We start from the raw sequence: 24,605 nt of genomic DNA on the forward strand, positions 1-24,605 counted from the left end.
TTTTCTATCTTCCACCGAAAAATTTAGAATTGAACTTTAAATTTCTTTATGTCTTTGTGAAATAGAGAACTGAAGTAGAAGATTTTTGTTTTCTCTGGAGAAATTAGAATTGAATTGTGTTCTTTGTTAAAATTCAGAAGAGAACTTGAACTTTTTTTTATATTCTGTGAAAAAAATTGGAAGAGTATTTTAAATTTTTCATCTCTTTGAGACAGATCTGAACTGAAGTAGAAAATTTTTATGTTATTTGTAAAAATAGAAATGATCATTAACTAAATTCTTTTTCATGGAGAAAATTCGGAATAGAACTTGAACTTTTCTTCACTTCGTTGAGAAAATTAAAAATTGAACTAGAACTTTTTATCTTCAGGGAAAATATTCAGAACTATGGTATAGCTTTTTCTATCTTCCACCGAAAAATTTAGAATTGAACTTTAAATTTCTTTATGTCTTTGTGAAATAGAGAACTGAAGTTTAAGATTTTTGTTTTCTCTGGAGAAATTAGAATTGAATTTTGTTCTTTGGTAAAATTCAGAAGAGAACTTGAACTTTTCTATCTTCTATGAAAAATTTGGAACAGTTTTAAAATTTTTTTCATCTCTTTGAGACAGATCTTAACTGAAGTGGAAAATTTTTATATTATTTGGAAAAATAGAAATGATCAATAACTTATTTCTTTTTCATAGAGAAAATTCAGAAGAGAACTTGAACTTTTCTTCACTTCGTTGAGAAAATTAAAAATTGAACTAGAACTTTTTATCTTCCGTGAAAATATTCACAAGTATGGTATTACTTTTTCTATCTTCCACCGAAAAATTTAGAATTGAACTTTAAATTTTTTTATGTCTTTGTGAAATAGAGAACTGAAGTGGAAGATTTTTTTTTCTCTGGAGAAATTAGAATTGAATTGTGTTCTTTGGTAAAATTCAGAAGAGAAATTGAACTTTTCTTCACTTCGTTGAGAAAATTTTAAATTGAACTAGAACTTTTTATCTTCCTGGAAAATATTCACAAGTATGGTATTACTTTTTCTATCTTCCACCAAAAAATTTAGAATTGAACTTTAAATTCCTTTATGTCTTTGTGAAATAAAGAACTGAAGTGGAAGATTTTTATTTTCTCTGGAGAAATTAGAATTGAATTGTGTTCTTTGCTAAAATTCAGAAGAGAACTTGAACTTTTTTATCTTCTGTGAAAAATGTGGAACAGTATTTTAAATTTTTCATCTTTTCGAGACAGATCTGAACTGAAGTGGAAAATTTTCATATTATTTGGAAAAATAGAAATGATCAATAAATAATTTCTGTTTCATTGAGAAAATTCAGAATAGAACTTGAACTTTTCTTCACTTCGTTGAGAAAATTAAAAATTGAACTAGAACTTTTTATCTTCCGGGAAAATATTCACAACTATGGTATAGCTTTTTCTATCTACTACGGAAAATTTTAGAATAGAACTTTAAATTTCTTTATGTCATTGTGAAATAAAGAACTGAAGTGGAAGATTTTTATTTTCTCTGTAGAAATTAGAATTTAATTGTGTTCTTTGGTAAAATTCAGAAGAGAACTTGAACTTTTGTATCTTCTGTGAAAAATTTGGAACAGTATTTTAAATTTTTCATCTCTTCGAGACAGATCTGAACTAAAGTGGAAAATTTTTATATTATTTGGAAAAATAGAAATGATCAATAACTAATTTCTTTTTCATTGAGAAAATTCAGAATAGAACTTGAACTTTTCTTTACTTCGTTGAGAAAATTAAAAATTGAACTAGAACTTTTTATCTTCCGGGAAAATATTCACAACTATGGTATAGCTTTTTCTATCTACTACGGAAAAAATTTAGAATAGAACTTTAAATTTCTTTATGTCTTTGGGGAACTAAAAACTGAAGTGGAAGATTTTCGTTTTCTCTGGAGAAATTAGAATTGAAGTCTGTTCTTTGGTAAAGTTCAGAAGAGAACTTGAACTTTTCTTCACTTCGTTGAGAAAATTTTAAATTGAACTAGAACTTTTTATCTTCCGGGAAAATATTCACAAGTATGGTATTACTTTTTCTATCTTCCACCGAAAAATTTAGAATTGAACTTTCAATTTCTTTATGTCGTTGTGAAATAGAGAACTGAAGTGGAAGATTTTTTTTTTCTCTGGAGAAATTAGAATTGAATTGTGTTCTTTGGTAAAATTCAGAAGAGAACTTGAACTTTTTTATCTTCTGTGAAAAATTTGGAACAGTATTTTAAATTTTTCATCTCTTCGAGACAGATCTGAACTAAAGTGGAAAATTTTGATATTATTTGGAAAAATAGAATTGATCAATAACTAATTTCTTTTTTCATTGAGAAAATTCAGAATAGAACTAGAACTTTTCTTCACTTCGTTGAAAAAATTAAAAATTGAACTAGAACTTTTTTTCTTCCAGGAAAATATTTAGAACTACTGTATAGCTTTTTCTATCTACTACGGAAAAATTTAGAATAGAACTTTAAATTTCTTTATGTCTTTGGTGAACTTAAAACTGAAGTGGAAGATTTTTCTTTTCTCGGGAGAAATTACAATTGGAGTGTGTTCTTTGGTAAAATTCAGAAGAGAACTTGAACTTTTCTTTCTTCCATGAAAAATTTGGAAGAGTATTTAAAATTTTTCATCTCTTTGAGATAGATCTGAATTGAAGTGGAGAATTTTTATATTATTTGGAAAAATAGAAATGATCAATAACTAATTTCTTTTTCATTGAAGAAAATTAAGAATAGAATTTGAACTTTCCTTGACTTCAAGGAGAAAATTGAAAATCGAACTAGAACTTTTTGTCTTCCGGGAAAATATTCACAACTATGGTATAGCTTTTTCTATCTACTACGGATAAATTTAGAATATAACTTTAAAGTTATTTATGTCTTTGGTGAACTTAAAACTGAAGTGGAATATTTTTTTCTTCTCTGGAAAAATTAGAATTGAATTGTTTTCTTTGGTAAAATTCAGAAGAGAACTTGAACTTTTCTATCTTCTATGAAAAATTTGGAACAGTATTTTAAATTTTTTCATCTCTTTGAGAAAAAACTGAACCGAAGTGGAAAATTTTTATATTATTTGGAAAAATAGAATTGATTAATAACTAATTTCTTTTTCACTGAGAAAATTCAGAAGAGAACTTGAACTTTTCTTCACTTCATTGAGAAAATTTAAATTGAAATAGAACTGCTTATCTTCCGAGAAAATATTCACAACTATGATATAGCTTTTTCTATCTACTAAGGAAAAATTTAGAATTTGTAAAATTGGTTTAAGAAGGATATTAAGAAAAGAACTTGTTCTTAAAAGATATAATAAAGCCATTTGAAAAGTATTGCTTGATCTTGGGGTGTGCAAAAAAGTCGTAAAGTAAAGTTGTGGTGAAAAAGATAACTACTTCAACTTTTAAAATTGGTTTAGGAAGGGCATTAAGAAAAAAACTTGTTCTGAAAAGATATAATAAAGCCTTTTAGAAAGTATTGCTTGATGTTTGGGTGTGCAAAAAAGTCGTAAAGTAAAGTTGTGGGGAAAAAGATAAGTACTTCAACTTGTAAAATGGTTTTAGGAAGAAAATTACGTAAAGAACTTGTTTTGAAAAGATATAATAAAGCCTTTTGAAAAGTATTGCTTGATGTTGGGGTATTCGAAAAGCCTTACAGTTAAGTTGTGGGGGAAAAGATGAGTACTTCAACTTGTAAAATTGGATTAGGAAGGACATTACGTAAAGAACTTGTTCTGAAAGATATAATAAAGCCTTTTGAAAAGTATTGCTTGATGTTGGGGTATGCGAAAAGTCGTAAAGTAAAGTTGTGGTGAAAAAGATGAGTACTTAAACTTGTAAAATTGGTTTAGGAAGGACATTACGAAAAGAACTTGTTCTGAAATGCCTTTGAAAAGTATTGCTTGATGTTGGGGTGTGCAAAAAGTCGTATGGTAAACCACGACAAACCACTACTGAAATATTCCTACTGTCCTAGTCGATTACGTCATTCTATGCCCATATATGGACTCCCGTCATGACCTCCTGGTAGGGTTCTACTGATTATGTAATCAATTTCTCAGAAGTCCAACTGTCCTAGTCGATTACGTCATTCTATGCCCATATATGGAGTCCTGTCATGATCTTCTGATAGGGCTCTACCGATTATGTAATCAATTTCTTAGAAATCCATTTATACTAATCGATTACTTCACTCTATGCCCATAAATGGACCCCCGTCACGACCTCCTGATAGGGTTCTACCGATTATGTAATCAATTTCTCAGAAATCTATTTGTCCTAATCGATTACGTCATTCTATGCCCATAAATGGATTCCCGTCACGAGCTCCTGATAGGGTTCTACCGATTATGTAATCAATTTCTCGGAAAACCATTTTCCCCTTCGATTACGCAATCAATTTCTCGGAAATCTATTTCCCCTAGGGAGTCTATGCCCATATATGGTGTTCGTTCCGGAACTCATCAGGTTTGGTTAGGTTACGCAATCAATTTCTCGGAAATCCATTTTCCCTCTCGAGTCCTAGATCAATATATCTCTTCCCCACCTTCCCCTTAGAAACAACAAATTAATTCCCCTTTCTTGAATCAATAATTCCCCTTAGAAACAACAAATTAATTCCCCTTTCGTGAATCAATAATTTCCCTTAGAAACAACAAATTAATTCCCCTTTCGTAGATCAATAATTCCCCTTAGAAACAACAAATTAATTCCCCTTTCGTGACAAATCAATCAACCTTGACATCATCTGTCAGACATTAATAAACTTCACCCTGAAAAAATTCTCCTGGACGAACACCAAAGACATTAATAAATTTCGCCCGGAAACAATTCTCCTGGACGAACACCAAAGACATTAATAAACTTCGCCCGGAAACAATTCTCCTGGACGAACACCAAAGACATTAATAAACTTCGCCCGGAGACAATTCTCCTTGAACCAACAAATCAATTTCTCAGAAATTCACCTCCCCCTTCGATTACGCAATCAATTTCTCAGAAATCCATTTCCCCTAGGGAGTCTATGCCCATATATGGAGTCCCGTCACGAGCTCATGAGGTTAGGTTAGGTTACGCAATCAATTTCTCGGAAACGTGTTCTCCCTGGGGATTCCATGCCCATATATGGTGCCCCGTCGGACTGACAGCACAGATTTTCTCCCTAGGGACTCTATGCCAATACATGGAGCCCTGTCACGAGTTATTAGGGCTTCTCTACTCGCTCTCTAGGGCTATAATGAAAGAAAGGTTCAGGTGGTTAGGGCACGTTGTGCGGATGAAGGATGACAGATTGCCGAAGATTTTTCTTTTTGGCCAACCATCTAGGGCTAAACGGAAAGCAGGTCGTCCCTGTCTGGGGTGGGAGGACGTCATAAAGAAAGATTTAAAGGAAATGGGAACTTCGTGGGCGGGTGTAAAAAGGGTGGCTTTGAATAAATTGTGGGGGAGGAGGAGCGTGCGCAGCTGTTTTTGGCACAGGTGGCTTGGTGCTGCGGTGAGTTGTTAGTAGTAGTACTAGCAGTATTTCGGTTTGTCTTAAAAGTAAAAATTTATGCAAACAGAAATTTATGGTGATTTCGAAAAAAGCCTGAAACCCCTCAAAAATAGCGTCAGATCAAAATAAAAGTGTACCATGGGAATCAGCATGGTCGGAAACCTTTATTAGGGAAATTGCAGTCCCCCTCCTTGAACAACAATGAAAATTATTTATTTTTTTTTTGCATCGGTAGCACTGATCTGTCTCTTGTTTTTATTCTTTTTTTTTCTAACAGGGATAGGGGGTGGCCAGAGCATTATAGAGAGATGTTTAGTAGCTCATTCGAAAGAGAATTAATTTTGTAAGTGCCCTTAATAAGTGACCAAAAAGACTGGAGGGCAACTAGCCCTCCCTCCTCCTAGAGTCATCCAATCAAAATTTTGAGATTGCCATTTTGTTCAATATAGTTCAAAGGTCCAATACCTGTGGTTTTAGTTATGATATGACCCTCCATAGTCCCGGGGGAAAGGGATCTGCGCTGTATTGGTATCGGATGTATCGATATCACGCGTATCAGTATGGGCGTTTTGGTATCGCCTGTATCTTAGACAAATTTTTAGTAACTCATGTACAAGGTATTGCTCATATATACGTCCTGCGTCCTTCCTTCCCATAAATTTCACCATCAGCAAGTTCCAGATGGCACTAAAAAACGGCATTTTGAGTGCCTTGTCTCAAGCGGAAAAGATTGGGCTACTGGGCTACCAGAACTTTTTAGAATGATGTTTACTGACTCATTTGAAAGCTATTGCTCATATCTACGTGATTTGTATCAATTCTACCATCCGTAAGTGTGATATAGCACTTAAAACAGGGGCGTAATTTATTCAAAGTCGAGGGGGTGAGAGGAGATAGGCCAAACTTTCCCAGATCAAGTGAAAATTTGAGTAAGAAATAAAAAAAAACATATAGTACCATAAATGCAAAGGATTACTAAAGAAAACTGGTCAGTTTCTCTTAATCATATTGCTCATCTATTGCTTAACGAGCAATAGCTTATCTTAGTTTTGACACGATTTTTGAAGAAACTAAATTTCAGCAGGAACGGGGGGGGGGGGAAACGGGGGTCTGGAGGAGGCAGCTGCCGCCTACCCCATAACAAATTACGCCCTGAAAAAAAGAACACTTTTGGTGCCACTCCTTTAGTAGATAATACAAATATTGCAAACATATAAATAAAATCTACAAACAAATTCATCGAAATGATTTTACATCGATCTTTTATGTAATTATCTTAACGTTTAGTTGCTATGTGCTGTGTTTTGTTCTTTACTAGGTTCTCAGCTATATCCGTTGAAACTAGCATAGGCCCAATTTATAATGAACTATATCGGTCCTTTATGTAACTCTTTCTCGATATTGTCTCAAACTGTATTTCTTTCATAATATAAAAGCGTTGGTGGCTCTGTCAGTAGAGCGTACGCCTTGTAATCCCAAGGCGTCGAGCTCAAACTTCATCCTGAGCAACTTTTTCTGTATAAATGGATAATGCTAGTTTCTAGGAAAGTAATAAGGTTATATTAACAACTTTTAGTCTCCTAGTAATATTCAGTTATTATAAGCTTTACTGTTCGTTCTTTACTTTAACTAGCTGCGGAAAAAAGAAAAACCAAAATACAGTAATGAAATGGTACTTGTTCATTATTCGATACACCCTCGAGAAATGAAGTTGCGCATTTTACTGTGGCTTCTGTCGAATAGTCAAGAGTCTCCAATGGTAGAATGGTGAGCATAGCTTGTACATGAAAATGCAGATTTTTTTTGTAAAAAGTGATACTAGTTGCCCTCCAATTTTTTTGGTCACTTAAAAAGGGCACTATGACTTTTAATTTCCGTTCGAATGAGCCCTCTCGCGACATTCTAGGACCACTAGGTCGATATGATCACCCTTGGGAAAAAGAAAAAACAAATAAACGTGCATCCGCAATCTTGCTTCTGGCAAAAAATATGAAAGTCCACATTTTCCCAAATAGGAGCTTAAAACCTCTACAGTAAGGTTCTCTGATACGCTGAATATGATGGTGTGATTTTCATTAAAATTTTGAGATTTTAGGTTGTGTTTTCCCTTTTTTTCTAAAATAAGGCAAATTTTCTCAGATTCGTAACTTTTGACGTGTAGGACTAAACTTGATGAAACTTATATATCTAAAATCAGCATAAAAATACAATTCTTTTGATATATCTGTTGATATAAAAATTCCTTTTTTAGAGTTTCAGTTACTATTGAGCCGGGTCACCTCTTACATACAGTTCGTTACCACGAACTGCTTGAAAAGCTTGGAAGTATAAAACTACTACTACTACTACTAATAACAACTCCCTGCAGTACCAAGCTGCCTGAGGCCAACACAGCTACGCACGCTCCTCCTCCACCCCAATCTATTCAAAGACTCCCTTTTTACACCCGCCCATGAAGTTCCCATTTCCTTTAAATCTTTCTTTATGACGTCCTCCCACCCCAGACGAGGACGACCTGCTTTCCGTTTAGCCCTAGACGGTTGGTCGAAAAGAACAATATTTGGCAATCTGTCATCCTTCATCCGCACAACGTGCCCTAGCCACCTCAACCTTTACCATCTTCACTAATAATACTACCAAGGTAAGTGAAGCTGCCCACCTGATCGACTTTTTCATTACCCAACGTCACCTTTTCATCTTCATTTATTCCTAGCCTTAGTGACTGAATCTTCTTAACATTAATTTTCAAACCTATTCTAGCACCCTGAACTCATAAAACCTATAAAACTTCATTCATTTTGCTTACACTTTCATCTAGGATGTTTAAATCATCAGCATAATCTTAGTCCAGGAGGCTTTTTCCTCCCCATTTGATTCCATGGTCTCCCATTGCCTTTCCTGTGCTCCTTAAGACAAAGTCCGTCAAAATAATCCAGATAAAGGGGGATATAACACAGCCCTGCTTAATTCCTGATTTAATACAAAACCACCTGCTAACCTCATTTCCTACCTTAACCGCAGCGGTGTTATTCTCGTACATAGCAATAATCACTTTAATATATTTGTCTGGTATACCATACAAGGATAAAAACTTTACTAAAGCTCTTCTATCAACAGAATTGAACGCTTGCTCATAATCTATAAAACTGAGGACCAAAGGTGTTTGAAAACTCAGGCACTTCTCAATTATTAGCCTAAGAGTGAAAATTTGGTCGACACATCCTCTATCTTTTTTAAAACCGCACTGTTCTTCTCTTAAAACTTTGTCTACGGCATCTCTCAGTCTAAAAAGTATCATATTACCAAGTAATTTACTACCTACAGAGACCAGACTAATGCCTCAATAATTACCACGATATTGTCAATGCAATAATAATGGTCCAAAACCCTTAACTGGAGGTTTGCAAGAACATCTCCCTTACATTCCTCCTTTAAGCCCCCTTAATAAGCTACGCAATTAAGATACAAGAACCAATATATCAAATCAGATTATTAGAGGCGTGATTCTGTTAGTACAGCGTTGGACTTCAAATGAGAGTGTCTTAGGTTCGATTCCCAATTGTTCTTTTTTTTCAATCACGTCTTTGTCCCCTTCTATATGATCATTTTCAGACAATTTTACTGTTTTAATAAATGTGATGCACTCATTTTTTAAATAATGTCCCGGGAAGGTATTTTGTCAAGCATTTTGATTCAAAGGGGAATAGAGGTGATTCAGTTCACGGTTTGTAACGACATTCTTAGTAGATCAATAATCCATACCCAAACGTACGGCGTAATTTTGTCAAAATCTTGTTTCTGGGGGGGGGGGTGTGAAATCTGGAGTCAATTTTCCCAAGCAAAGTGAAAATGACAGAGAAAACTTAAAAACGAGCCATATCATAGGCAGCGCGCTAGCACTGCCTAAGTAAAGAACGATGTGGCCACAATGTGTTTTTTTTCTTCGACAGGCACTTCGTATCGAAGGAGTTGTCGTAGAAACTTCGAAAAGGGCTCATTCGATTGGGAATTGGGGTGGCTAGTGCTCTTTTTAATAGTCGAAAGTGATTGGAGGCCAACTAGCCCCTCCCCCCCCCCCACCACGCCCATCATTCCCCAAACACATCCAATCAAAATATCGAGATAGCCATTTCATTCAGCGTAGTTGATTTCCGGATAGAAAATGTGTTTTTGAGGAGGACACTCCCCCAAAACCCTCAGGGCAAGGGTTGTAAGTTATGCCCTGGGGGCATATAAGGTGTTTATAGAAGGCGTTGTCGTAGAAACTTCAAAACATGCTCATTTGATTGGAAACTCGAAGGGCTAGTACCCTTTTTAATAGTCAAAAGTGATTGGAGGGTAACTAGCCCCCCCTCCCCCACACCCATCATTCCCCCAAACACATCCAATCAAAATTTTGAGTTGTTTATTTTGTTAAGCGTTTTTGATTTCTTGTTAGAAAATATTTTTTTGAGAAGGACAATCCCCCACAACCCTCAGGGCAAGGGTTTTAAGTTATGCCGTAGGGGTATATAAGGTTTTTATATAAGGCATTGTCGTAGAAACTTCAAAAAAAGCTCATTCGATTGGAAATTCAAAGGGCTAGTACCCTTTTTAATAGTCGAAAGTGATTGGGGGGCAACAAGCCCCCCCCCACCCAACATTACCGCAAACACATCCAATAAAAATTTTGAGATAGCCATTTTGTTCAGCGTAATTGATTTCCAGATAGAAAACATATTTTTGAGGAGGACACTCCCCCACAACACCCAGGGCAATGATAATAAGTTATGCCCTGGGGGCATACAAGGTTTTTATTGAAATCTTTGTCGTAGAAACTTGAAAAAGCGCTCATTCGATTTGAAATTCAAAGGGCTAGCTCCCTTTATAATTGTCGAATGTGATTTGAGGGCAACTAACACCACTTTTACGCCCACCTTTTTCAAAAACTCATCCAATCAAAATTTTTAGATAGCCATTTTATTCAATGTAGTTTAAAGTTTTGGAAATTATATCCATTTTGTTCAACGTAGTTGAAAGTTCTGGAAATTAGGTCTTTTAGGATGATAACCCCCTCAGAGCCCTCAGTGCAGAAGGTTCTGGAAATTAGGTTTTTGAGAATGATACCCCCCAGCACTCAAGGCAAGGGTTGTAAGTTATGCCCTGGGGGCATATAATGTTTTTATTGAAAGTTTTGTCGTGGAAACTTCAAAATGGGCTCATTCGATTGGAAATTGAAAGGGCTAGGGCCTTTTTCAATAGTTGAAAGTGATTGGAGAGTGACTACCGCCCCTCTCACGCCCACCAGTTCCCCAACACACCCAATCAATATTTTAAGATAGCCATGTTGTTTAACGTAATTGAGAGATCTGGAAATTCGGTCTTAGAGGATGACAACCACCCTCACAGACCTTAGGATAAGGGTTGTAATTTATACCATGGGGGGCAAATAAGGTGTTTATAGAAAGCGGTATCGCTTCCAAAAGAGCTCATTCAATTAGAAATCGAAAGGCCTAGTGCCCTTTTTAATAGTCAAAAGTGATTGGAAGGTTTGACATTTTTATAGTAAAGATCGAAGTGGGTATAATGTATTATTTTTTGTTGTTGTTGTTGTTTAGACCAGGGCACTTCGTATCGAAGGAGTTGTCGTGGGAACTTCAAAAAGGGCTCATTCAATTGAAGATAGAAAGGGCTGATGCCCTTTTTAATAGTCAAAAGTGATTTAAGGGCAAATAATCCCCCTTCCACCCCCACCATCCCACGCCAACCCTCCCATTTCTGCTCTTAAAATTTAACCAAATCACTATAGCGCAAGTGTATCCAAGCTATCAAAGAAAGTAAACAGATTTTTTTGCGAATGGTATCAAGTTTTCCATTTCAGGTCAACTAGAGGAGGTATGACACAAAATTAAATAGTACTATTTTTGTCTAGATTTTTAAAATGGTGTATGTTATTAAAAATTGCTGAAAATTTTTCTCCAGCATACAAATAGCAGGCCAAACTACAAAGTATTGAAAGATGAAAAGATTTAAAGTGTTATTTTTTTCCCCTAAAAAGACTGTGTAAATGCCAAACAGATATAAATGAATTAAAAAAAAATTTTCCACAAAATACTTTTTTCAGAGAAAAGTAAAGAACTCCGTTGAACAAAAAATGAGTAAAATTAAAATCAAATCATCTACCAAGCGTGAAACTACCACAAATCAGCATCGATAAATAAATGAAGCCCAAAACGAACAGAAAATACAATAATTAACCGAGTCAAATTCAAAACGAGCAGAAATTAACATAAGTTGGGCTCAAAACCCCTATGCCTTCCCTAGGCCAGAACAAAATTTGCACTTTACTGAAAAAATACAAATGAATGTGCATTGTCAATTTAATATACATATACTGATATTTAGTAATCAAAATGTCAATATTATTTGATTTATTAAAGTTATAAAAGTAAAAATATTTATATTTTTTCAGTAAAGCGCAAATTTTGTTCTGGCCTTGGGAAGGCATAGGGGTTTTGCGCCCAACTTATGTTAATTTCTGCTCGTTTTGAGTTTGACTCGGTTAATTATAGTAATTCTGTTCGTTTTGTGTTTCATTTATTTATCGATGCTGATTTGTGGTAGTTTCACGCCTGGTAGATTATTTGATTTTATTTTTGCTCATTTTTTGTTTAATGGGGTTCTTTACTTTTCTTTGAAAAACTTATTATGTGGAAAAAGTTTTTTTTTAATTAATAGTAATAAAAAAAGGTAAAGATGTACTAAAGAAAACTGACCTATTTCAGTGGATGTTTGAATAACGCAGGCTTATCTTAGTTTTGACAGCATTTTTGGAGAAACTAGATTTCACCTGGGGGGAAAATTGGGGTCTGGGGGAAACTGTGGTCTAGGAGAGGCAGTTGCTCCCTCTGTCCCATACGAAATTACGCTCCTGACCCCAACCTCTTGCCACTTACTGGTTGGAGAAGTGTAGGCAAGGCTGTACCCGGAGGGGTGGTTAGAGGGGTTTGAACCCCTCTTGAAATGTTTTTTGACTCGTAAAAACGTAACAAAAATGGATATAAACTAATTTTTTATGCGTTTTTTGAGGTTTTTTGTGTAAAACGCCCCCTTAAAAAAATCTTTGCGTAAAACCCCTTCCGAAAAAAACCCTGGGTATGGCCTTGAGTGTAGGCATGTGGTTCTGGAACCACTCAAAGTTGTATATTAAAAGAAGGATTACTTATTGTTATACTTACTTATTCGAATTATTTACTTGACAATCCCGCTGTAGTATTCTCTCCTTGCGCAAGATTGTGTATCCACAGAGGAGGAAAAACAAATGAAAACAGTTCTGTAGGAGAATTTAGGTAATTCTTCCCAAAATTTTGAAATGAAAACAAACTTAGTTTATAATATCATTCATCGTACCTACACAAAAAATGATCTTTTTTGAAATTTTGATTCATTCGTAAGTAACGAATGGCTTTTCTATTTAGGGACAGGTCAAATAACTCCCTAAGCCTAAAGACATATTACTGTTGAGCTAGCAAAATTTCCCACAAGTATGTCGTAATGCAAACCTGTCCTTCTGTGTCGAAGCTATTCGCCTGGAGCTACTTTCATAAGTGCTACTAATTTTAACTTTTAAAAACAGAGAATTAAAGTTATATTTAATCTTTAAAAAAAATACAAAAAGAAACGACACTATTTTTCCCTAGATTGGAGATGATTAGAAACTATATAAAAAAAATAAATTTTGAACTGAAACTAAGGAGCACCATTAAACCTGAAAAAGAACAGAAGTTATTCCGTAAAACAAAAAAGATCATGATAGTGTTGTTTCAAACCAAATTTTAATGAAAAACGAGCAGAGATTAATTTAAAAAAACAAAGTTTTTCCAAGGGAAGTAAAGAGCGAAGTTGAAAATTAAAATGAACAAAATTATTACTTCACAGCATATCTAACATATATTAATAAAACTAGTGCAAATAAATCAACTGGTGATATTTTCCTATGTTTGTAGGATTACAGGAAACTAGCGCTTTACTAAAAACACCAAACAATAGAAGAGTTTTCATAAGGTAAACATAAACATTTAGGGGCACTTTTAACAGTATAAAAGTAAAGGATTTTTAGATTGTTGCTTTAGTTATTTATTTTTTCGTTTAATTTGGCATCACTTTTGCACAATGAGCTCAGTTCAATGATTGACTGTCCTTTTGGATCTGAAAAAGACATTTCATTATTATTTTGTAGACAAGTTGGAAGTGAAGGAATCTTATTGGTATTAGGACTACAGAGTCGCTTTAAAATTTGCATCACAACTTGAATTCCTCAGTTTTATAGAGAGAAAAAACTGGATCTCTAGATTCCATATTATGGTTGATATGTTCTTCATTTCGAGTAATACTAGGTGAGACCAAGATGTTACCGAATAAATCAATTTATTATTTTTTATGCTATTTAATTACTGTAAAATTATTATTTTTATGCCTCAGTTTTTAAGATAATTTTAATTGTATATAGAAAGTTACTGGTATCACAGCTCCTGTGAGACTTCGAAAAGCGTTATAGATTAGTTTGTTTTTGTGAGGCTATGTACTTACTTTTGACTCCTAAATCAATATTCTTGTTTTTTATACTTAGCTTTCGTGTTTTCAGTAAAGCGCTAGTTCTCTGTAATCCTAAAAACATAGGGAAATATTTATTTACATTGATTTATTTACACTAGTCTTATTGATTTATGTTAGATAGGCTGTGAAGTAATAATTTTTGTTCGTTTTAAATTTCAACTTCGCTCTTTAGTTCCCTCGGAGAAACTTTGTTTTTAAAATTAATTTATTCAAAAACGAGCAAAGATTAATTTAAAAAAACAAAGTTTTTCCGAGGGAAGTAAAGAGCGAAGTTGAAACTTAAAACGGGCAATAATTATTACCTTACAGCCTATCTAATATCTATATCAATAAAACTAGTACACACAAACAATTAATTATGTTTCCCCATGTTTCTAGGAGTATAGGAAACTAGCGCTTTACTGAAAACACAAAATAATATAGGATTTTTGGTACAGTAAAAACAAACTAATTAAGGACACTTTACAGAATAAAAATAAAGCATTTTAGGATTGTTGCTTTATTTATTGCTTTCGCTTAATTTGGTATCACTTCTGCACAATGGCTCAGTTCAATTACTGGCTTTCGTTTTGGTTCTGATAAGCACATGTCATGATTAGTTTGTAGACAAGTTCGAAGTAAAGCAATCTTGATAGTATTATGACTATAGACTAGCTTTATAATTTGTATCATATCTTGAAATTCACTGCTGTATAGAGAGAAATAACCGGATTTCCAGTGTTGATATTATTTCTTATTTTATCTTCATTTCAAGTAACACTATAGCATATTTCTTACAATTTAAGGTCGTATATTATTCACTATTGGTATTATAGCTGGCGAGACTAAAATGCTACCTGATAAATCAATCCAATATTTCTGTATGCTGTTCAATGACATTGCGGTTATTAAAAAAAATATTTAATTTTACGCTTATGTTTTTAAGATAATTTTAATTGTATATGGAAAGTTACTGATATCACTACTGGTGTAAGACTATGAAAAGTTTTATATATTAGTTTATTGTTGTCAGGCTACATACTCACTTTTGACTCCAGAATCAATATTCCTGTTTTTTATACTTGGCTTTTGTGTTTTCAGTAAAGCGCTAGTTTTCTATAATCCTAAAATATAGGGAAACACTATTAGTTGTTTTTTGTGTACTAGTTTTATTGATATATTAGTCAAAAAAACTTTTTGCACAAAATAAGTTTAAAAAAAGTAAAGAACTTCATTAAACCAAAAATGAACAAAAATAGAATCAAATAATCTACCAAGCCTGCAACTACCACAAATCAGTATCAATAAATAAATTAAACCCAAAACAAACAGAAATTAAAATAAGTTAAACTCAAAACGAGCACAAATTAATCTGAGTAGGGTTCTAAACCCTATGCTTTCTAAAAGCCAGAATATAATTTGTACTTTACTGAAAAAAATTCAAATGAATCTACTGAAAAAATGTGCATTGTCAGTTTATTATACATAATGCTGATATTTATTCCTTAAAATCTTAATTAATTTTTGATTTCATAAAGTTATAAAAATGAAAACATTTAAAAGAATTTTTTCAGTAAAGTACAAATTATATTCTGGATTTTAGAAAGCACAGGGTTTAGAACCTTACTCAAATTAATTTCTGCTAGATTTGAGTTTGACTTATTTTAATTTCTGTTTGTTTTGGGTTTCATTTATTTATTAATACTGATTTGTGGTAGTTGTATGCTTGGTAGATTATTTGATTCCTTTTTGTTCATTTTTGGTTTAATGAAGTTCTTTACTTTTTTTTGAAAACTTAGTTTGTGTGAAAAGTTTTTTTGGTTAATTTCTGTTCGTTTTATATTGATATAGTCTTTTTCTGGGACAAAGACTGAGCCTCTTCTGAGGTTAAACAACCATCCCTTCCATGAAAACCTGTAATACCCCCTTGGCATAACTTACAACCCTTGCCCCTAGTGTCTGGGGTTTGTTTCTACCCCAAAAGCCTTGTTATATAGTATTTAGACGATTTTGAATAGAATGGCTATCTCTAAATTTATATAAGACGCATTTCGTGACAATATGACGTGTGTGTAGGGGGGAGAGGGTAGCTGCCCTCTGATCACTTTGACTCTTAAAAAGGACACCAGAGCGTCTGATTACCAATCCAATGAGCCCCTTTTGAAGTTTATATGACCACACTTTCTGAAAACCCTATATGTCCCCAGGGCAAAACTTAAAACCAATACCCTGAGGGCTGGGGGGATTTGTTATCCTCAAAGAAATAATTTCCAGATCCTTCTGATAGGCTTAACAAAATGGCTATATCGAAATTTTGATTGGAAGTGTTTGAGGAAATGATAGGCGTGGAGGGAGACATTTGCCCTCTGATCACTTTCAACTAATAAAAAAGGTACTAGTCTTCTCAATTTCCAATCAAGTGAGCCCTTTTTGAAAAATTTCTAAAAAAATTAAATGCCCCATAGGCATAACTTACGACCCTTGTCCTGAGGGCTATGGGAGGAGGATTGTCATCCTCAAAGGCATAATTTCCAGACCTCTCGACTACCTTGAACAAAATAGCCACATCAAATAATGTTGATCGGAAATTTTTGGGGAAGTGATGGGCGTGGGGGGGGATTCTACTTCTGATTACTTTCAACTTTAAAAAAGGCAATAGCCCTTTCAATTTCCAATCGAAAGAGCCCTTTTTTAAGTCTTTATGACAACACTTTCTTTATGACATTATATGCCAACAGGGCACAACTTACAACCTTAGCCCTGAGGGCTGTGGGGGATTGTCATACTGAAAAAACATAATTTCCGGACCCTTCAACTACGTTCAACTAAATTGCTATATCAAAATTTGATCGGAAGTGTTTAGGGAAATGGTGGGAATGGGGAGTGGGGCATTCGTCTTCCGATCAATTTTGACTATTAATAAGGGCACTATCCCTCTCAAGTAATATCTCCCAGTAATAAGAACCTTATATGCCCCCAAGGCATAACTTACAACCCTTACCCTGATGGCTGTGGGGGGTTGTCATCCTTAAAGACCTAATTTACAGAACTTGAAACTACGTTAAACAAAATGGCCATCTCAAATTTTTGATTGAATATGTTTGGGGAAATGGTGGTTGTGAGAGGGGGGTTAATTGCCCTTCAATCATTTTCGACTATTAAAAAGGGTACTAGCCCTTTCAAATTCCAATCGAATGAGCCCTTTTTGAAGTTTCGACAACGCTTTCTATAAAAACCTTATATGTCCCCAGGGCCTAACTTACAACTATTACCCTGAGGGCTGTAGGAGGGGGGGGGGGGTTGTAGTCTTCAAAGACTTAATTTCCAAAACTTTCAACTATGTTGAAAAAAAAGGCTGTCTCAAAATTTTTATTGTATGTGTTTGGGGAAATGGTTGGCATGAGAGAGGGGTTAGTTGCCCCCCCAATCACTTTCGACTATTTAAATGGACACTAGCCCTTTGAATGTCCAATCAAATGAGCCCTTTTTCAAGTTTCTATGACAAAGTTTTCAATAAAAACCTTATATGCCCCCAGGGCATAACTTACAGGCTTAGCTCTGAGGGCTCTGGGGGGAGTGTCATCCTCAAAGACCTAATTTCCAAAACTTTCAACTACATTGAACAAAATGGCTATCTGAAAATTTTATTGGGTGTATTTAGGGAAATGGTGAGCGTGAGAGGGGTGTTAGTTACCCTTCAATCACTTTCGACTATTAAAGAGGGCACTAGCCCTCTCAATTTCCAATTGAATGAGCCCTTTTTGAAGTGGCTATGACAAATCTATCTAGAAAAACCTTATTTGCCCCGAGGGCATAAATTACAACCTTTTCCCTGGGGGCTCTCGGGGGTTTGTCATCCTCAAATTCATAATTTTCAGAATTTTCAACTACTTTGAACAAAATGGCTATCTCAAAACATTGATTGAATGTGTTTGGGGAAATGGGGGGAGTGAGAGGGGATTAGTTGCTCTCCATTCACTTTCGACTATTAAAAAGGGCACTAGCCCTTTCAATTTCCAATCAAATGAGCCCTTTTTGTAGCTTCTACTACAAAACATTCTATAAAAACCTTATATGCCCCAAGGGCATAATTTACGACCCTTACCCTGACTGGTGTGGGGGGGGGTGTCATCCTCAAAGACATAATTTCCAGAACTTTCAACTACGTTGAATAAAATGAATATCTTAAAATTTTTATTGGATGTGTTTGGGGAAATGGTGGGCGGGAGAGAGGGGTTATTTGTTCTTCATTCACTTTCGACTGTTAAAAAGAGCGCTAGCCCTTTGAATTTCCAGTCGCATGAGCCCTTTTTGACATTTCTACGACAAAGCTTTCAATACAAACCTTATATGACCCCAGGGTATAATTTATAACTCTTGCCCTGAAAACTGTGTGGGGATTTTCCTTCTCAAAGATATAATTTCCAACATTTTTAACTACATTGAACAAAATGGAAATCTCAAAATTTTGATTTGATGTGTTTGGGGAAATGGTGGCCGTGGAAGGGGTGTTAATTGCCTTCCAATCACTTTTGACTATTGAAAAGGGCACTAGCCATTTCAATTTCCAGTCAAATGAGCCCATTTTGAAGTTACTACGACAACACTTTCTATGAAAACCTTATACGCCTCCAGGACATAACTTACAACCCTTGCCTTGAGGGCTGCGGGGGGGGGGTCGACATCCTCAATGAGCTAATTTTCAGAACTTCCAACTACATTGAACAAAATGGCTATCTCAAAATTTTGATTGGAATTGTTTGGGGGAAAGGTGGGTGTGAGAGGGGGGTTAGTTGCCCTCCCATCACTTTCGACTATTAAAAAGGTCACTAGCCCTTTGCATTTCCAATTGAATGAGCTTTTTTGAAGTTTCTACGACAATACTTTCTATAAAAATCTTATATGCCCCCCTGGGCATAACTTACAACGCTGGTCCTCAGGGTTGTTTGGGAGTGTCCACCTCAAAAACATATTTTCTATCTGGAAATAAACTACACTGAACAAAATGGCTATCTCAAAATTTTTATTGGTTGTGTTTGGGGAATTGGTGGGCGTGGAAGGGGTGTTAGTTGCCTTCCAATCACTTTTGACTATTAAAATGGGCAAAAGCCACTCCAATTTCCAATCGAATGAGCCCTTTTCGAAGTTTCTACGACAACTCCATCGATATGAAGTGCCCTGGTCTAAAAAAAAAAAAAATAAATCAATAATACATTGTGTTCTTTACTTAGGCAGCGCTATTGCGCTGCTATATGATATATATTAGATAGAAAGGGGATTTTATCATTTTTGTCCGGTTTTAAGTTCCAACTTCACTCTTTAATTCCCTCGGAAAAACTTTGTTTTTAAATTAATTCATATTAAAAATGAACTGCACAGTAAGAATAACTTCTAAGATTGGTATCAAGCGTCAATTTTCTTGATATTGTAGATGTATGTATTTGTCTAAAGAAAATTTTGAAGGTTTTCAAAACTTAAGCATAATATCCCTATTTATCATAAAGTTTCGTGAAATTATACTATATAACCTGACTTCGAACAAAGAAGTTTCTATTATTTCTTTTTAATGTGCTACCAATACAGCTTTCCACGTTCATCGTCTCCACCATTCAGTTCTGACCGAATTTACCTTCCTGGTACCACAAAATGCAAAATGTCAACAAGGTATTAGCAACCGTTTTCTATGACAGTGAAGGAGTTGTACTGGTGGACTTTTTAGAAGGTTGAGGGAATCTCTAGATTTTCCTAAAAATAGTCGAAAAAGGATGGAAGCAACACCTAGAGAAGTCATATGGCATTAGAGGAGGTTATGTTGAAAAATCTATTGTAGTCATTGATTTTTTAAATCCATTGTTTGTTGAAAAATCCATTGTAATAGAAAAATCAATAAACAATTGCAAAATTCCGCTTATTATTTTAATTCCCTTGTACTATCAGAAATGTGAACCATGTTTATATGGAACTAGCTGAGTATTCCTTCATAACGTCAAGTTTAAAACACAAAATTTACTATCCATACTTAACAAAACAATACATGTTTAGACACAGAGAACAGGAACAGAGAACAGAAAACAGGAACCATCTGATTATTCCAACATTGGAACCGAAATTGATTTGGGTTTTGCGTTATAATAAGTTTAATGTCATCCAGAGCAGGCGAGAAAGCATGCACTCTTCTATATCAAAAGTGAACTGCAAGTAAGAAATAATTTCTAAGATTTTTTGTGCGTATCGATTACCTGGGCGTTCTAGAAGTGATTCTGTTCAAAACATAATCAAAACTTTCGTGTCTATAACTTTTTTCACTAAATATTCCCCCGCCCTGCTGAACACCAAAAAACTTTAGACATACAGGTGTAGAATAGCAATAAAAAAAGGAATGTAGCCTGACAACTAAGAAAATATCAAAGAAAAAAACATGCAAATAGGTTTTTATTGCTATGATTTTTCTATAGCATATGCATTACAAATAGTTTTATCCTATCTATTGACTAGTAAAAATAGGTAAATAATTTGAATTAGTAAATATAACGATAAATAATCCTTCTTTTAATATAAAACTTTAAGTGGTTCAAAAACCACATGAATACACTTCTCCAACCCCTAAGTGGCAAGGGGTTCAGATTTGGGACGTAATTTGCTATGGGGAAGAGGGGGAAACTGCCCCTCCCATACCTCAGTCCCCCCAAACCCCAGTTCCCCCAGATGAAATTTAGTTTATCCAAAAATCTTGTCAAAACTATGATAGGCCTACATAATTCAAGCATTCACAAAAACGGGTCAATTTTCTTTAGTACATCTTTACCTTTTTTATTACTATATGGCTCATTTTTCAGTTTTCTCTGTCATTTTCACTTGATTTGGGAAAATTGGCTCCAAATCCCTCCCCCCTAGGACTTTGACCAAATTATGCCACTGGCAGGGGTATGGCTTTAGTAATCTACAAAGAATGTAGGTGCAAACAGTAGTATCCCCTCAATACATTCCAGAATTCAGATAGGGAATTAGTATATGATTTGAAACGACCCATAGGGGGTGTATAAGTGGAGTACTAGTCCCTAAAGACGTCACGCCTACGCAATACAACTGGTCCCCTATTTCTACCAGTTCCTGTTTCTACCGGTGCCCGCGATGCCATGTTTCCGTGACCAGATGTTATGAAATAATCTTGTCTCAGTATTATAGAACCTTCCATTTCCCCTAAAAACCTTCGTTTTTCATTGAAAATCTATGATTTCCCCTAAAAACCTTCTTTTTTCATTTAGAAACCTGTGATTTCCCCTAAAAACCTTCCTTTTCCAATAAAAACCATTATTATCTTATATATCAGACGCCATTTGTCACGATTCATAGCCATTTATGTTATAGAGTCTAGACGTCTATTGTTTTCTGGAAGACACCAAGACCCCATATACTATTCATCCTTTGTCTCAGGACCACTATAAATAGAAACCCTCATACAATACCCTTGTGTCAGAGGGATACTATAAATAGAAGTCCCATTCAACTCCTTCGTGCACGGGGCACTATAAATAGATACCGGAAAGGAGATTCTAAATCAATCCTATTTCTCTATTAGAACCTTTTTGAAATTAACAACTTCCCCCTACCCCTCCTCCCCTCCTCCACACATTATGACGATTATACTCATTTTTTCTGCTCATATTATTCCCTATTTACCATGTAAGAGCCTCTTCCCCCAAGCGGTGATAAACTTAATTGATAATTCTCGGTACCAAGAAGTAAGTCTCTTTCTCTATTAGAACTATTTTGAAAGTAACACCTCCCCCCACACCCTCGTCCCATCCTCCACAGATTATGACGATTATACTCATTTTTTCAGCTCATATTATTCCCTATTTACCATGTAAGAGTCTCTTCCCCCAAACGGTGAAAAATTTATCTATTCTAAAGCAATTATTCTTTTCACTAATAAATATCGTTTCTCGAAAAAGCTGCCTTTTTGCCTCATGCGCTTAAACTGATTATCAAATCGGTTTATCAAATTTGATTTATCAAATATCATGCGATTTATCAAATTTGATTCGTGTCCCTTGCGATTTATAATTAACAAACATCTGTTGTGAACAAGAGGGTGGTATTCCTAGGCTTAATTACGTGGAAAAGGTTTATTTTTCACAAGGTGCGTGATGAATCTTTTGATTAGCGATTTTTTCTAAATGGTAAAGCAGAAACACTTAATTTCCATCCTATGGTCAATTGTAAGCCTAGACTACAGACTAGTTTTTTATATGGAAGTGGAAATTTTGTGTAAGGGGCGCTTCTAACAACACCATACTAAGGCGAAATGTGACTTATTTAATGAAAGGATTCATTAAGCAAAAAATAATGTATCTTACTCCCCCCCGAAGTTTAGTGATTGTCGGGTTTATTTCTCGCAAGCTGCGTGATAAAACATTTGCGATTTTTCTAAATGTTAACACAGGTGCATTTATTTTCAGTGGTCAAAATGTAAGCCTAGACTAATGATTGTCGGGTTTATTTCTCGCAAATTACAATTTTGCTATCTTGAAAAAGGGGGGATGAATCTACTGGGTGGATATTTCCAAAGCGCGTACAAGGCCTATTTTATAACCATTTAAATAAATAAATGGTCTTAAATTCTAATTCTTGGAATAGAAAGCAGTAAAAAATCTTAAACGAATAATAGCATATTTTAAAAGCTTAAGATAGCTGCATGACATTGGAGAGGGTTTCTGACTGAGAAAACATCGGTTCTGGGTGGGTATTTCCAAGGCGCGTACTAAGCCGCACCTAGATGATTAATGGTATATTTTTAAAATCTTAAAATCCCGGTGTATAAAGATGGAGAGGGTTTCTGGCAATTGCGGGTGTGTTTAAATATTTAAAAAAAACTATCGTTTCTTGAAGGGAATGAGTTAGACTCGAGAGAGGTTATTTATAATAAATAATGTTTATACTAAATTTTCTTTTCTTTTCTAGGATTTCCTAGCCCTTCCAAGACCTGCAAAGAGGGCAAGGCGCAATGAGACAAACCCTGTGAGGCCATCGGCTATTAAATATACTGCCCCTTCAACGGCCCCAAAACAAAGCAGGAGGAATGCAAGCCCATCTCCGCTCCATGAGCAAGGTGAAAATGCGACCACCTCCGCCCTACACGGATATGATGCTGCCCCTTCGTATCCCAGTCATGCTACATGGCGTTCGGGAGCATTGCTGCCTACACAAGCTCCCGCCCATCGAGCTGCCGTGCAGCCCACGCAAGCTCCCGCCCATTTAGCTGCCGTGATGCCTAGGCAAGCTCCCACCCACCAAGCCGCGAACCCATCTGATGCCACTAGTCCATCTACCCAATACCATGATGCAGCCCTCAGTCAAGCTGATGCTGATTTAAATGTAAGGCTTGTTATTTTTCTAACTAGTTCTTACTATTGGAGACCTTAATCGTAGGGTATTCATTTCACCTTTTCAGGCTTTGAAGGCCTATTCGTTATGATTTAGGGCTAAAAACTAATTTTTTTTTATCAGATATACTTCTCCAGCTATTGCCCTATCCAAAAAATAATCCATTCTTTTCAAGGTTTGAAGGGCTTTTCGTTATGATTTACCGCTAATAACTGAATTTTTTATGCAAGATATACTTCTCCAGCTATTGCCCTAGCCTAAAAAATAATCCATTTATTTTTAGCGCTTATTCGTTATTTCTGGATTAATAGTTTTATTAATAGTTCTGAGAGACTTTTCAGGTTAGATGCCATTACACTTCAAAGAAGTAGCTAAAACTTATGTTTTACTGCTAAGAAGGTTATTTGAAGGACCTAGTATTGAAAAATTTTTCAGAGTAACCCTAATATTCCTTTCACTGCTATGAGTAAGAATATTCTTTTTTTTCAGGCCGATTTCGACATTGACAATCTGCTGGCCAAATTCTTTGGGGGGGGGGGGAAGAAGTACCAGACGATGCCGCTTATGTACTGGCATGGATCAATGATATACTCGAAGCCTGCCCAGAGACAATTCCCCCTCGGTGAGTTATCCAAGACTTTGAAAAAATAAACAATTATTATAATAGCTGAAATATAAGCTTTAAAATTCTTAACTAGCGGGAGGGGGTCAATGAATAGACTCTAAATAAATCCAAAGGAGAGGCATGTTAAATTTATACTAGTAGTGTTGATTCAAAGGGGGTTTTGGAGATCCATTACGTATGTGACCAGTAGTATGGGTCTACGGATCTGAAGGGTAACATTGCCCATCTATGCTCATTATACATACAAAGGGTCCCTATGGAGGGACATTACATTTATAGCAAGTAGTACGTCTCTGGACCGTATATGATCACCCTTAACTATTTTATTTTCACAGGTCGAAGTATTCCAGCGAGCCAATATGCTCTTATTATTTTTCTAGGTTCACATACCAGCATCACAAGGGACCTACAACCTTTATGAGGGTTTTGAGTCACTTATGGACAGGGAACAGGCCCTGGAGAGTAGTGAACACGAAGCGGGTTCAAGTCAAAGGATCAAGTCCGGTTAATGCA

General features: G+C 35.2%; 1 protein-coding gene across 1 annotated transcript in view; it reads left to right on the top strand.

Annotated features, from left to right (window-relative positions):
• LOC148944776 (uncharacterized) overlaps positions 1 to 24,118 on the top strand; it is a 70,535-nt gene extending 46,417 nt beyond the window's left edge. Inside the window, exons 2-3 of the mRNA XM_089100025.1 lie at positions 23,045 to 23,458; positions 23,957 to 24,118. Of these exons, the coding sequence (XP_088956151.1) occupies positions 23,045 to 23,458; positions 23,957 to 24,118 (576 nt within the window). The remainder of the gene's footprint in view (positions 1 to 23,044; positions 23,459 to 23,956) is intronic.
• The last annotated feature ends 487 nt before the right edge of the window (positions 24,119 to 24,605 follow it).

Source organism: Artemia sp. Qi Xiang Cuo, chromosome 14 (assembly GCF_049724085.1).
Source record: "Artemia sp. Qi Xiang Cuo chromosome 14, ASM4972408v1, whole genome shotgun sequence".
Classification (NCBI taxonomy): Eukaryota; Metazoa; Arthropoda; class Branchiopoda; order Anostraca; family Artemiidae; genus Artemia; species Artemia sp. Qi Xiang Cuo.